The 14,548-nt window shown below is 43.4% G+C and overlaps 1 protein-coding gene across 2 annotated transcripts in view; it reads right to left on the bottom strand.

Moving 5' to 3' along the window:
• KATNA1 (katanin catalytic subunit A1) overlaps nucleotides 1-14,548 on the bottom strand; it is a 116,633-nt gene that overhangs the window by 49,741 nt on the left and 52,344 nt on the right. For both annotated transcript variants that reach the window (XM_075339789.1, XM_075339790.1), the window contains exon 3: nucleotides 6,712-6,869. In XM_075339789.1, coding sequence (XP_075195904.1) covers nucleotides 6,712-6,869 — 158 coding nt within the window. The remainder of the gene's footprint in view (nucleotides 1-6,711; nucleotides 6,870-14,548) is intronic.

The raw sequence follows: 14,548 nt of genomic DNA, 5'->3' as shown, positions 1-14,548 counted from the left end.
TATCACCGCGCTCATAAGAAATTGCATAACAAACTGTGTCGTCCAATTTTTGGTGCAGCCTCTTAAAAAAAGTGAGAAATTTGGTACCAAAGCAACATTTTTGTGAAAAAAAATAAAAATTTTCCAATATGACAATGTAAGGTTATCAAATTCTGTGAAGTACCTGTGGGTTTAAACCGCTCACTACACACTATACCTCTGGATAAAATCCTTGAGGGGTCTAGTTTCCAGAAGGCGGTCACTTGTGGCGGAGCTCCACTGTTTAGGCACCTCAGGAGCTCTCCAAACATGACATGGTGTTCGTTAAAGATTCCAGCAATTTTGCATTCAAATAACCCTCCTTCCCTTCCGAGCGCCCAAACAGTTTATTTCCACCATATACGAGGTACCGACAAACTCAGGAGAAATTGCACAATAAATTTTGTGGTGCATTTTTTCCTGTTACTACCCATGTCAAAAAAAGCTATCTACATGAAGTAACAATTTTGTTGTAAATTTTTTTTTTTTATTTTCACGGCTCAATGTTATATAATATTCTGTGAAGCCCCCGGTTGTTTAAAGTTTTCACCAAACATCTAAATAAATTCCTTGAGGGGTGTAGTTTCTAAAATAAGGTCACATGTTGGGAAGCTCCACTGTTTAGACACCTCAGGAGCTCTCCAAATTGACATGGCGTCCGCTGATTCCAGCCAATTTTACAGTCAATTGACGTTCCTCCCCTTACGAGCCTTGCCATGGCAGTATTTTTATTTTTTTTTTAATTTTCACGGCTCAACTTTACAAAACTATGAAGCACCCGGGGATTCAGGGTACTCACCAAACATCTACATAAATTCCTTGAGGGGTCTAGTTTCCAAAATGGGGTCACATGTGAGGGGTTTCTGCTGTTTACCTACCTTAGGGGTCCTACAAAATCCAACATGGTACTCGCAATCTTTTTCAGCCAAATTTGCTCTCCAAAAGTCAAATACTGTTCCTTCCGTTCCCAGCCCTCCCATGTGTCCAAACAGAGGCTTCAGACTACATGTTTGGTATCACCATGCTAATAAAGTGGGTAACAAACTGTGTATCCACTTTTTGGCCTTGCCTCTTGAAAAAGTGAGAAATTTGGTCATATATACATATATATATATATATATACACATACATACATACATACATACATACATTATATATATATAATTTGGTCATATAAATATTAAGGAATTAGACAAGATACATGATATACATAACATTTGATAGACCAGAACTCAGGCCAGAGAGACTGAGTAAATGGTGGGAAGAGAAACACAGGGGAAGTAGAAGGCCCATTTGAAGGGAGACTGAAAGACAAGGACTTGTATCAGAGGCTAGTGAATAGCTGACTACAGTGAAGAGCATTTGTATATATCACAAGGAAGTTATGGTAGCCATATTGGGACATGCACAGGGAGCTGAGGGTGCCCTGGAGTCTGTGACCCTCCAAGAATGGACTTTGTCAGTATCAGTGAGGAATCTTACAGATGTGATGTCTTCAGGGGAGGCCTCACAACTCAATTGGTAGCTGAGAGCAGCCGTTGCATTACACCTTGACCCATGCGGAGACCTCACAGGGAAAGATGAGATCTCCCAGGATTGTTGACTGGACTGTGATGAAATACAAATGTATGAAGTGTCAGGAAAAGGAAGTGGAGAATTGTGCCTATTATCTAATGTCTATCGTTTGTATAAATTTGAAATTAAAGTAAAGAATGCATTTTTTTGGTCTCCCTTAATTGCAAACCATCTGGTCCTGGCCTGCCATCTCCATCGGCAACATGCAGTCTTTGGAGAGGCATCACCCAGGTAACAAGCACGACAAGCACACACACCAGCCAGGACCCCCAAGTTTATGAATTGTGGCAGGGCATAGGAGAGCAGTACCTCACCCACGGCTACGACCCCTAGCCACGTTACACTATGACTAAGCAATTGCAAAGCCAATGCACTGACCGTGACCACCAGTAGATCTTGAAACATTTGTAAACCTCAGCATCTTGGTTATGGCCTGTCATTAGATCGAGAACTGGAATGCAACACCAAAGACATCTGGCTGTAGACGTCCAAATGAAGTGACCACTATCCCGTAGCTTAAATAATCTGTGGTCGAATTGTCCACTGTGGGTATGTGGATTGCAGAGATCAATGGCACTCTGTCTGCACAATACAAAATCCTTGTGACCGCTGCCATGGCTGACCGTCTTCGAGTTCTGCCCTGACTGTTGATATAAGCCTTGTGACAATGTTGGATTGAATCTGCATGGGCAAACCCAAAAGCAAGAACTGCCAATAACCCACCAGGAGATGTACAAGGAGAGATGGGACACAAGTACTTGGCCAGAACTTGGACGCTGAGAGGTTGCAAAAAAGAAAAGCAGCAACGCCAAAAAATGTTCAGAGGGAAGCCAGTGCAATGCAAAGGAAATAATTGTTCTGAAAAAGTATGATCCGGTGGCTAAGCATTGGGGAGTCCGGACTCCATCTTCCACTCCATGCAAACGTGCTGAGATAGACTGGTTGGGCAGGAGTCAAATGAAAAATGAAAAACCACCCCAGGTAACTAATCGCCAACTGTGTCAAGGTACAATGTTCTGCCAAATCTACGAGAGAGAATATAAGCTGACCAGTACTAGTTGCACTCCCAGTCGCTCTGTGGGATGAAACAAAGAGGCAACATCATTTTCTGTTACCCATTCTATCAATCAACCAAGATCTAAAAAAACACAAAAAGAGAGCAACCTATCACATATCCTAAGCAAGGCTAAGACTGGCCTAAGACAAGGACTCATGTCTGCCTCCGAATGACTGTAAACTAAAGTGAGGAGGCTTGGTGCTATTAGGCAAGGTATAGTCTGCTGGAGAGGAGCCAACTTTTTTTTTTTAAATGCATTGTTAGTGTCAGCCTCCAGGTGGCAGCAGACTAATCCATGGTTCTTGTGTCCCTCAATGAAGTGACCAAGAAAAATCGTTCAGGAGGTGAAATCCCGCTGATAGATTCCCTTTAAAAAGGTAATGTACCTTCATAATTCGTTGATATGGAAATGTGAAAAATAGAGCTGTTCAATGGAATATACATTCATTTTTAATTACCAATATTTTATGCAAAAGTTAAAAGATCTTGAAAATTAAATAAAATATTTGTTTTTCACATAATTAAATAAGTGTGTGTGTGTGTTACATATATTTTCTAAGTAAATATATTTCTAAAGGTGCTATTCACATTAATTTCTCATCAGATGTCTGTAACAACCCATTAAATTCACATAGGCAAAGGAATCAAATGATACAAGTGCATCTCAAATTAGAAGATGATCAAAAAGTTAATTTAGTTCAGTAATTCAATACAAAAATGGAAACACGTATTATATATAGTCATTACACACACAGTGATCCATTTCAAGTGTTTATTTCTGTTGATGATTATGGCTTACAGCCAATGAAAACACATAAGTCATTATCTCAGAAAATGATTTTAACCTCAAATGTTGGCCTACTGAAAATTCTGTACAGTAAATGCACTTAATACTTGGTCGGGGTGTTCCTTTTGCATGAATTACTGCATCAATACGGCGTGGCATGGAGGCGACCTGCTGAGGTGTTATGGAAGCCCAGGTTGCTTTGATAGCAGACATCAGCTCATCTACATTGATGGGTCTGGTGTCTCATCTTCCTCGTGACAATACCCCATAGATTCTCTATGGGGTTTAGGTCAGGAGAGTTTGCTGGCCAATCAAGCACAGTGATACTGTGGTTATTTAACCAGGTATTGGTACTTTTGGCAGTGTGGACAGGTACTAGTTCATGCTGGAAAAGAAAATTTCCATCTCTAAAAAAGCTTGAGAGCAGAGGGAAGCATGAAGTGCTCTAAAATTTCTTGGTAGACGGCTGCGCTGACTATGGTCTTGATAAAACACAGAGGACCTACACCAGCAGATGACGTAGTTCCCCAAACCATCACCGATTGTGGAAACTTCACACTAGACATCAACAGCTTGGATTGTGGCCTCTCTGCTCTTCCTCCAGACTCTGGGACCGCGATTTCCAAATGAAATGCAAAATGTACTTTCATCTGAAAACACCACCTTGAACCACTGAGCAACAGTCCAGTTCTTTTTCTCCTTGGCCCAGGAAAGACGCTTCTTGTGTTGAGTGGCTTGACGTAAGCAATGTGACAGTTGTAGCCCATGTCCTGGATACGTCTGTGTGTGGTGGTCTTGAAGCACTGACTTCGGCAGCAGCTCACTCCTTGTGAATCTCCTCCAAATTTTTGAATGTACTTTTCTTAACAATCCTATCAAGGCTGTGGTTATCCCGGTTGTTTGTGACTGTCTTCTGGACATCTGTCATGTCAGCAGTCTTCCCCATGATTGTGTAGCCTACTGAACCAGACTAAGGGACGATTTTAAACAATTAGGAAGCCTTTACAGGTTTTTTTGGTAATTATTCTAATTTTCTGAGATAATGACTTTTGGGTGTTCTTTGGCTGTATGCCATAATCATCAACATTAACAGAATTAAACTCTTGAACTAGATCACTGGTTGTAATGACTGTATAATATATGGGTTTACCTTTTTGCATTGAATTACTAAAATAAAATTAACTTTTTGATGATATCCTAATTTACTGAGATGCACTTGTAGAAGTCCATAAATTAACTTATGTGTAATATTGAGAAATTACACAGGGAAAAAAATATTGAACAAATGCAAACAAGAGGTGAAAAAAAGCCATGGAAAGCCATGACACCGGCTGAAATCTATCAGTAATTAGAAAGCAATCCTGCCAGTTACTGAAAAATTTCAGCAGGTTCAATTGATGGCCTACAAAGAGGTGTCTCATTGCCAAGGTTTTACACAAGAAACATCTCATGATTGGTAAAACTAGTGAACTGTCTCAAGACCTTTGAAACCTAATTGATACAAAACATACTGATGGCATTGGTCAACAGAAGAATTTCTAAACAGAAGGTTACAGTGAGCACTGTTGGGGTAAATAATCTGGGTGTAGAAAGAACATTTCACCATAAATTGGCCACAACCAGGTGCTCCCAGCAAGATTTCAAACAGAGAAGTGAAAAGAATTATTTAGAAGAGTTGTTCAGTAGCCAAGGACCATCAGTGGAGAGCTACAGACAGACCTGGAATCAATGGGTACAATTATTTCAAAGAAAACAATAAGCGATTAACTCAATGTTCATGGCCTGTATCCAACTCAAAGCACAAGACTCCATTACTGAACAAAAAGCATATTCACAGGCATTTAAAGTTCGCTCAACAAAATTTAATCAAGCCTGTAAAACACTGGGAGAGTATAGTCTGGTCAAATGATACCAAAATGTAACTGTTTGGATACCAAGGCAGTTCACCTAAAAAACACAATGCCAACAGTGAAGTTTGGAAATAGGAACATCCTGGTGTGGGGCTATTTTTCAGCATACAGCACTGGCAAACTTCATTTAATTGAGACATTCTTAATAAAAATGTACTGCCATCTACCAGGATGATGAAGATGAAACTAGGGTGGACATTTCAGTAAGACAATGATCCCAAATACACAGTCAAGAAAACTCTCAGTTTGTTTCGGAGAAAGAAAATAAAGCTGGTAGAATGGCCTAGCCAATCACCTGACCTGAATCCAATAAAAGAAGCTAAAAGGTCAGAGATCATAGAAGGAGCCCACTGAACCTTCAGGAATTGCAGTGTTTGTGTGGAAGACTGGACCAAACTCACACCTGAGCAATGCATGTGACTAGTTTCTCCATGAGGCGTCTTGAAGGAGTCATCACCAACAAAGTGTTTTCTGCGACGTATTAATTAAATATGAGTAAGCGTGTTAAATACTTTTTCCCTGTCTCATTTCTTATTATTATACAACTTAATTTATCGGCATCTATGGTTTGATTTCTTTTCTTGCGTGGATTGAATGGGTTGTTACCGACATCTGGTGACAATTTCATGTCAAAAGCACCTTTAGGCTATGTTCACACTAGAAAAATGATTTTTCTTAAGAAATTTCTTAAGAAATTTCTTAAGAGTGCACCTGTGTTAAAAAACGCACCAAAAACGCACCTGCGTTTTTGCCGCGTTTTCGGTGCGTTTTTGGTCCGTTTTCGGTCCGTTTTTGGTGCGTTTTTACCGCTGGTTGCTCCCTGCGTTATTGTGCCAATTATCTATGGCAAAAAACGCAGTTAGCTGCAGAAAAGAAGTGACATGCTCATTCTTTTTCTTAAGAAAATCTACTGAAAGAATTTTCTTAAGAAAAAAACGCAGTGTGTGCACAGCTAATTTGTTTTGCCATAGGTTTTGCTGGGGAATGTCTGCAGAAAGGTTACAAGAATTTCTCAAGAAATTTCTGCAGCAAAAACGGACCCAAAACGGACCAAAAACGCAGGTAAAAAACGCAGTGTGTGAACACAGCCTTAGAAATATATTTTAGAATTCGTAATGTGCTCAATACTTATTTCACTTGGTGTGTGTGTGTGTGTGTGTGTGTGTGTGTGTGTGTGTGTGTGTGTCCAATCTTCTTTTATTTGACTGGTCTTCCAGGTGAGAAATTCATGTTCAGCAAGATTCCAGGCTCTATGTATAAAATTAATGTTCAGCACCATTTGCTACATAAATAAAAGCACGCCATATCCTGCATATAGACAACATTCTCATTTATGCAGTTCAGTAAATTCACTTTTAGCTCACCTACGCTCAACTGGCACTGGTAATGACCAGACCTCGCCGTCCTGAGCTGGAAAGTCATGCTGTGCGGCCTTCACAGGAGAACTGTCCAATTTAAAACTTTCCAGAGTAGACATGATGTCCTTCACATGTTTAGCTTCCACGCTGATTTCATGCCAAACCTGCCAATTAGATAAATCTTGGATTATTTAACAGATCCAGCATAATCTATTTATCTTTCTCTCCAGTTTACCATACTCATATTATAAAGATACTTGAGAGAAGGATCTAAGCACTTTCTCAGCTGGACAGGACAGGCATATATAGACTTCCATATGAAGCCTCGATTGTGAGTAGGATCCAAGCTACACCTAATGCCTGCCATCGCTACCCTATGCTGGAGATGCGAGTGAAAAAAGGGTACCTTGCTGCATATGTTTTGGGAGTGCTTAAAGTTGCCTGTGTTTTGTTCAGTACTACAGCATACTGTCTCTAAATTTACATTTTATTTATCCCTCTTTCCACTCCAGGGAGATGTGCTTTTCTGTGTCTTAGCATTCTTACAATCATCCAGATTGGGAAGGGTGAAACTTGTACACAGTAATATGGTTTCCTACTACTATTATCAAGTCCCTGTCAGGGCCTTTTTACTCTCTAATCCAGCACTGATGGCCGACACTCCTGCTCCTGTGCACTATAAACAGACCCAAACCAGATGCTGGATTTTGTTAAAAAATAACTTTAATCCCTGGGCATACAAGGTGTCTTGGAAGTGGCGAGACCCTGGAGAGAAGCTGAGCTGGCTGTGCTCCAATCCCACGCAAGCTGGCTTGATTGATGTCCCCGGAGACAGGGCACATCTTCCTAAATCCTATAATCAACAACTTCAATCACGCTAGGTTGGGTGTGATTAATGCCCGCTTGGCTTCTCTCAACCTCCTTCACTCCAGAACGGTAAATAGCTTTCACTAGTACTCAATTTAACAAGATCTAGAACTTGCTTTGGTTTAATAAGGATTAAATGGACACCTTTAGGCTATGTGCGCACAGTGCGTTTTTCGCGGCGTTTTTGCGCGTTTTTCGGGTGCGTTTTTGGCCTCAAAACTGCAGGACTTTGCTTCCCCAGCAAAGTCTATGAGTTTTCATTTTTGCTGTCCGCACACATCTGTTTTTTTTATCTGCGTTTTTGAGTTAAAAAAAAAAAATGGACATGTCAGTTCTTTCCTGCGTTTTTCTGCGTTTTCCGCCCATGCAATGCATTTGAAAAACGCAGCAAAACGCAGAGATCAAAAACGCAGCAAAACGCAGCCAAAAACGCACCAAATCGCGGCAAAAACGCATGCGTTTTGATGCGTTTTTTCGACGCAGGTGCGTTTTTATGCGTTTTTAGTGGCCAAAAACGCACAAAAACGCAGTGTCAAAAAGACGCAGTGTGCGAACCTAGCCTTAGAAATCATAAGAGCAGACGTCAGCTAATGGTGATGGTTTGGAGAGCAAACACCTAACAGCAGAATGGAAGTTAAAGTAAACAGAGCAATGGGACAGCTCTAATTCTATAAGGCTAAGTTCACACTTCAGTTGTTTTCAATCCATCAGCAACGGATCAGTTGTTTTTTAGATGTCAACTGATGCAACTGATGTGTTTTTCACAGGAATCCTGTGAAAAAACGGATCAGTTGCGTCCGTTACATCCGCTGTGCGTCCGTTTTTTGACGGATCAGTCATGATCCGTCTGTGTTTGGGACAGCCCAGTGGGCGTCAGTAGAGCATGACGGAATCCTGCGCTGGATTCCGTTGTAAGACTGATTACGACGGAATCCAGCACCATAGACATACATTACAAGCTTGACGGATGGCGACGGATTCCTGTGCGGCGCGTTAATTTTGACGGCCCGAAAAACGTTACATTCTGCGTTGCTCCCCGCTCGGCGGTCAGTCAAAAACGACGGACCGCGACGCAGCGGATGCAACGCAGGGTCATCAGTCGCAATCCGTCACTAATAGAAGTCTATGGGGAAATACTGGATTCCTGCAAAATATTTTGCAGGATTCCGTAATTCCTCAAGGCTACGGATTGTGACTGATGCAAAACAACTGAAGTGTGAACTTAGACTAATAATGACATTAGTTACTGAGAAGAGCAGGTAGGTAAGGCTTTTCATTTCCGAGAAACACATCCAATGCCTGAGCGAACATTAGATGGCAGAAATAAGTTCTGCTGGCTGGGACAAGTTATCATGTGTGCACAGCAGTAAAGCACGCTAGATGTTCTTCATCGGGAACAGTAATGAACTCATATGAGTGGAATGATAACAGCCAACGCAGGCATAAAAACAGACTTTACATGGTTGTAAACATACCATTCTAATAAATAACCCTCACCAATGTCATAGCCACTTAGGACTCTAGTCACGCTCGCTTGGATGGACAAATGTCCTAATGAGTGTGAGCAAAAGGGCTAAATATTTTTAAAAACTCTTTCTAACCTAGATTATTGAATACATCCTGAAGGGTCCTACAAGGCTTTATCGGCCCCAGAATACCCTCTCACTGTGTACAGCTAATTGTTTGTCATCTTCTCATCCGGGGAGCTACCAATGCTAGTTCAATACTATTCAATATCTTCATTAAAGCCTTAAGTTGATCGCTCTCAAGGTCCAAATTTTTTGAGCTGTGAACTTTAAAAAGTAGCAAGATCTCAGGTCATTCGATAATAAAAACATTTTTAAAAATGATATATTAAAGTAAATAAAATAAATATTGAAATTTGTCTTATCTTCCAAGCCCTTCCTTGGATTTATCCATGGTCCTTAAAGGGGTTGTCTAGGCTGAAATTAAAAGTTTGCAGCCATCCTATTTGACTGCAGAGTCGTGAATGTGCGATGCACACACCATCATATTTCAGTGTATTCCCCATACAGATGGGTGGTCATGTGACTGCATTACTTACTAGCAGCAATGTGCAGACTAGACTCATTCGGCTTCTCTTAATAGAGCAGAAATGAAGGAAGGCAAGTGAGACTAGTCTGCATGTTACCACAAGTAAGTAAATTGCTTACATCTGGTCACGTGTCTTCTCTAAAGTGTAGTTCCACCCTTACAGTTGTGCAGTCTTAAGTTTGCTTCCTAGAAGGCGATTTCTAGTAGCTATAACTTGTCCTAGAAGGATTAGTGATTTTACAGCATTATTCTGCAGGGAAGCTTACCTTAGGGAATACAGATGATTATTACCAAAGCTAACAATCACTTCTCTATACCCTACTTCTAGACCTGTCCTCAGCCTTTGACACTGTCGACCACTCCCTTCTATTACAGATCCTCTCTTCTCTTGGTGTCAGAGATCTTGCCCTCTCCTGGATCTCTTCATACCTTTCCAAATCGCAATTTTAGTGTCTCCCACTCCCACACAACCTCCTCATTCCGCCCTCTCTCTGTTGGCGTCCCTCAAGGCTCAGCCCTGGGACCCTTACTTTTTTCCATATATACCGTATTTTTCGCATTATAAGACGCACTTTTGTTCCCCCAGTAGGGGGGAGGGTCTTATAATCCGAATATACGGTGAGGGGGGGTGTATAATATATATCTCTCTGGAGCGGTTCTGGGGGCTGGTGAAGCTGCGGGAGGGAGCCTTTGATCTCCTGCTCACGCTCATATAATATGCACTGCCGCTGTCCATCACCATGGTGCTGAAATCGCACCGCGGCGATGGGCTGGGGGAGCGGCGCATATTATATCTGCCTGCGCCCTCCTTTGATGACACATGGTCCCCATGCTGCTGCACATAGTAAAATCAAACACTCTTTACTCACCTCCTGATCTACCAGTGTCTCTGCTGCTGTCTGTGATCAGGCACGCAGAGATGATATCACTCTGCTGTGCCGATCACATGACCGGCACCGAGAACCAGGAAGTGGAGGAAGCCGGAGCTCACAAGCACTGAGGGAGACACGAGGAGGGACAGCGCTGAGAAGGTAAGGAAAGAGTGTTTTATTTTACTAAAAGCAGCAGCCTGGGGGCGATATCTAACACAGGGTTATGTGTGCCAGCCACAGGGGGCCGTGTGCCAGCCACAGGGGGCCGTGTGCCAGCCACAGGGGGCCGTGTGCCAGCCACAGGGGGCCGTGTGCAGCAATAGTGGGCCGTGTGCCAGCCACAGGGGGCCGTGTGCAGCAATAATGGGCCGTGTGCCAGCCACAGGGGGCATTGTGCAGCAATAGTGGGCCGTGTGCCAGCCACAGGGGGCCGTGTGCCAGCCACAAGGGGCCGTGTGCCAGCCACAGGGGGCCGTGTGCCAGCCACAGGGGGCCGTGTGCCAGCCACAGGGGGCCGTGTGCCAGCCACAGGGGGCCGTGTGCCAGCCACAGGGGGCCGTGTGCAGCAATAGTGGGTCGTGTGCCGGCCACAGGGAGCCTGTGCAACAATAGTGGGCCGTGTGCCAGCCACAGGGGGCCGTGTGCAGCAATAATGGGCCGTGTGCCAGCCACAGGGGGCAGTGTGCAGCAATAGTGGGCCGTGTGCCAGCCATAGGGGGCCGTGTGCCAGCCACAAGGGGCCGTGTGCCAGCCACAAGGGGCCGTGTGCCAGCCACAAGGGGCCGTGTGCCAGCCACAAGGGGCCGTGTGCCAGCCACAAGGGGGCAGTGTGCCAGCCACAAGGGGGCAGTGTGCCAGCCACAAGGGGGCAGTGTGCCAGCCACAAGGGGGCAGTGTGCCAGCCACAAGGGGGCCTGTGCAGCAATAGTGGGCCGTGTCCAGCAATAATGGGCCGTGTGCCAGCCACAGGGGGCAGTGTGCAGCAATAGTGGGCCGTGTGCCAGCCACAGGGGGCCATGTGCCAGCCACAGGGGACATGTGGCATCACTGGGGGACGTGTGCCAGCACAGGGGGGCTATATTCAATATAAGGTGGCTATATCCAGATTAAGGGGGCTAATTTTAGGATGGGGGGGCTATAAGGGACATATACCCTGTATGACTGTTAGACGAACACTGGCATTATAAGATGGACCCCATTTATTAAAAAATTCTCTATTCCTTCACCAAATTTGGGGGTGCGTCTTATAATCAGGGGCGTCATAAAGCGAAAAATATGGTACTTTTGACCTGAGACAACTCAAAGTCTCATGGCTTCCAGTACCACCTATATGCCGATGACACTCAGATCTATCTGTCTGGCCCAGATGTCACATCTCTGCTGTCCAGAATCCCAGAGTGTTTATCGGCTACATCCTCCTTCTCTCGCTTCCTAAAGCTCAATGTTGCCAAAACTGAACTAATCATATTTCCTCCATCTCACCTACACTCTCTACCTGATCTATCTATTACAATAAATAACATCATGCTCTCCCCAGTATCCAAAGTTCGGTGCCTTGGAGTGACCCTCAACTATGCCTTGTCCTTCACACCACACATCCAATCCCTCACCACCTCCTGCCGTCTTCAACTCAAAAACATTTCCAGAATTCGTCCCTTCCTCAATTTGCAATCTACAAAACTGCTAGTGCATGCCCTTAATCTCCTGCCTGGATTACTGCAACATCCTCCTCTGTGGCCTCCCTACTAACCATCTTGTCCCTCTCCAGTCCATCCTTAATTCTACTGCCCGACTGATCCACCTCTCTCCTCAATACCACCCCGCTTCTCCCCTCTGCAAATCCCTCCATTGGCTCCCAATCTTCCACCGTATCCAATTCCAACTACTAACACTGACCTACAAAGCCATCCATAATCTGTCTCCTCCATATATCTCTGAACTAATCTCCCACTACACTCCAAAACGTAATCTCCGGTCCTCCCAAGATCTCCTTCTCTCCTCCTCTCTCATTCGCTCCTCATGCAACCGCCTCCAAGACTTCCCCCGAGCAGCCCGTCTTCTGGAATTCGCTGCCTCACCACATCAGATTATCTGCTACACTCGCAAGCTTCAAACGGAACTTGAAAACTCATCTGTTCAGGAATGCCTATAATCTTCAATGACTGCACTGCTTCTCCACCACCACAGCTACTACCTCCCCACCGCGCGGAGCCACTACCGCGGAGAGCCGCCGCCACCTCATCACCGTGCGGAGCCGCCGCCCAACCAACACCCCAACTATTGTCTCCTCCCCAAAATCCTATAGAATGTAAGCTCGCAAGGGCAGAGTCCTCTTCCCTCTGTACCAGTCTGTCTATTGTAACTTGGATATGTATTCTATATGTAACCCCTTCTCATGTACAGCACCATGGAATTAATGGTGCTCTATAAAATTAATAATAATAATTACCCTAAAATGCCACACATCACCATCATTTTATACAGGAATAGGTGCAAGACATTGGGAAATCAAAAGCTCCATTTCCCCATCACAGAAGAAACCAGTCAAAATGTGAGTCTTGAGTGTCTGCTCAATGTCAGTCCTAGTTGACTAAGCTACGCGATCGCAGCCTTTATTCAACTGCTGATCAGTTACATGTAAGCCGATTAGTGGTCATGTGGTTAGACAGACCGCCCCACTTCCAAAGAGCACAAAAAATGACACTCAATATTCCATACATACAGAATGATCATAGTATTTTTCCCTGCATATAACAAACTCTACACACCTGTTAAAACAACTTTTTTTTGTTGCATGAAAAAAAATATAAAATAAAAATAAACTAAGGAATAGATCATACCAAGAAGAATCATATCAGTACTTTTTCCCCCTTCAACCGCCTCACCCCCAGCCTGATATCACCTTCCTGAGCTGACCAAATTTTGCATTTCTAAGGCTGGTTTCACACTACGTCTTTTTAACATCCGTCGAAAACGTTTTTTTAACGGAAGTACGGATCCTGTGCAAATCCGTTTTCATGTCAATGCTTTTTCAATGGACTCGCGTCCAGCTGCGTTTGCGTCCGTTAGACGCAGGATCCGTCCTTTTGCGTTATTTTAACATGTTTCAAAAACGCAACATGTAGCGTTTTTGAGCTCCGTCCAAATACTGCAAATTGCTGGATCCTGACTATAACGCACGCAAACGCAGGTGAACGGTGCATGCTGATAGACAGGATCCTGCTTTTGGACTGAGCATGCCCAGAGTGTCTGTCTGTCTGTCTGTCTGTCTGTCTGTCTGTCTGTCTGTCTGTCTGTCTGTCTGTCTGTCTGTCTGTCTGTCTCTCTCTCTCTCTCTCTCTTGCTCCTAGCAGCTGCAGACACTCCTAACCAACATAAATATCGGGTATCCAAGGCCGATGTTTACCTTGGTTACCAGCGTCTGCAGCTGTCAGAAGCCTCCTCCCAGTCTAGTTCCCCTCACTCCCGATCACATGACTCCAATGCCCGCCCCTAAATATCCAGTGCAGGATCCTGCAAAATAACATATGCGTTTGCATACGTTATTTGCTGTAAAAGCAGGATCCGTACTTCCGTTAAAAAAACCTTTTCAACGGATGTTAAAAAGACGTAGTGTGAAACCAGCCTAACCCTGGAACGCTTCAATGGCTCCCAATGATTCGGAGACTGTTTTTTTTTGTGACATATTGTACTTCATGTTAGTGGCAACTTTTGGTCGATATCAGCTGCATTTATGTAAATTTCAAAAATATGACAAACAAAAGTGAAAAATGTTGCAATTTTCAAACTTTGAATTTTTATACCCTTCAACCAGAAAGTTATATCACACAATCATTTAGAACATTTCCTCTACTTTACATAAGTACCATTTAAAAAAAAACAAAAAAAAAAAAAACTTAACCCTTTAACTTCCTAACAAAAAAATTATCAACAATGTCAAATTTTCCAACAAAATTATTTTTTTTTATTTTATTTTCTAGAGACCACTAGGCTTAAAATTACTTTGAGAGACCCAAGTGACAGAAAATACTCAAAAGAGACACCATTTA

This window comes from Anomaloglossus baeobatrachus, chromosome 3 (assembly GCF_048569485.1).
Source record: "Anomaloglossus baeobatrachus isolate aAnoBae1 chromosome 3, aAnoBae1.hap1, whole genome shotgun sequence".
Classification (NCBI taxonomy): Eukaryota; Metazoa; Chordata; class Amphibia; order Anura; family Aromobatidae; genus Anomaloglossus; species Anomaloglossus baeobatrachus.
This window is presented reverse-complemented; position numbering and strand designations above follow the sequence as displayed.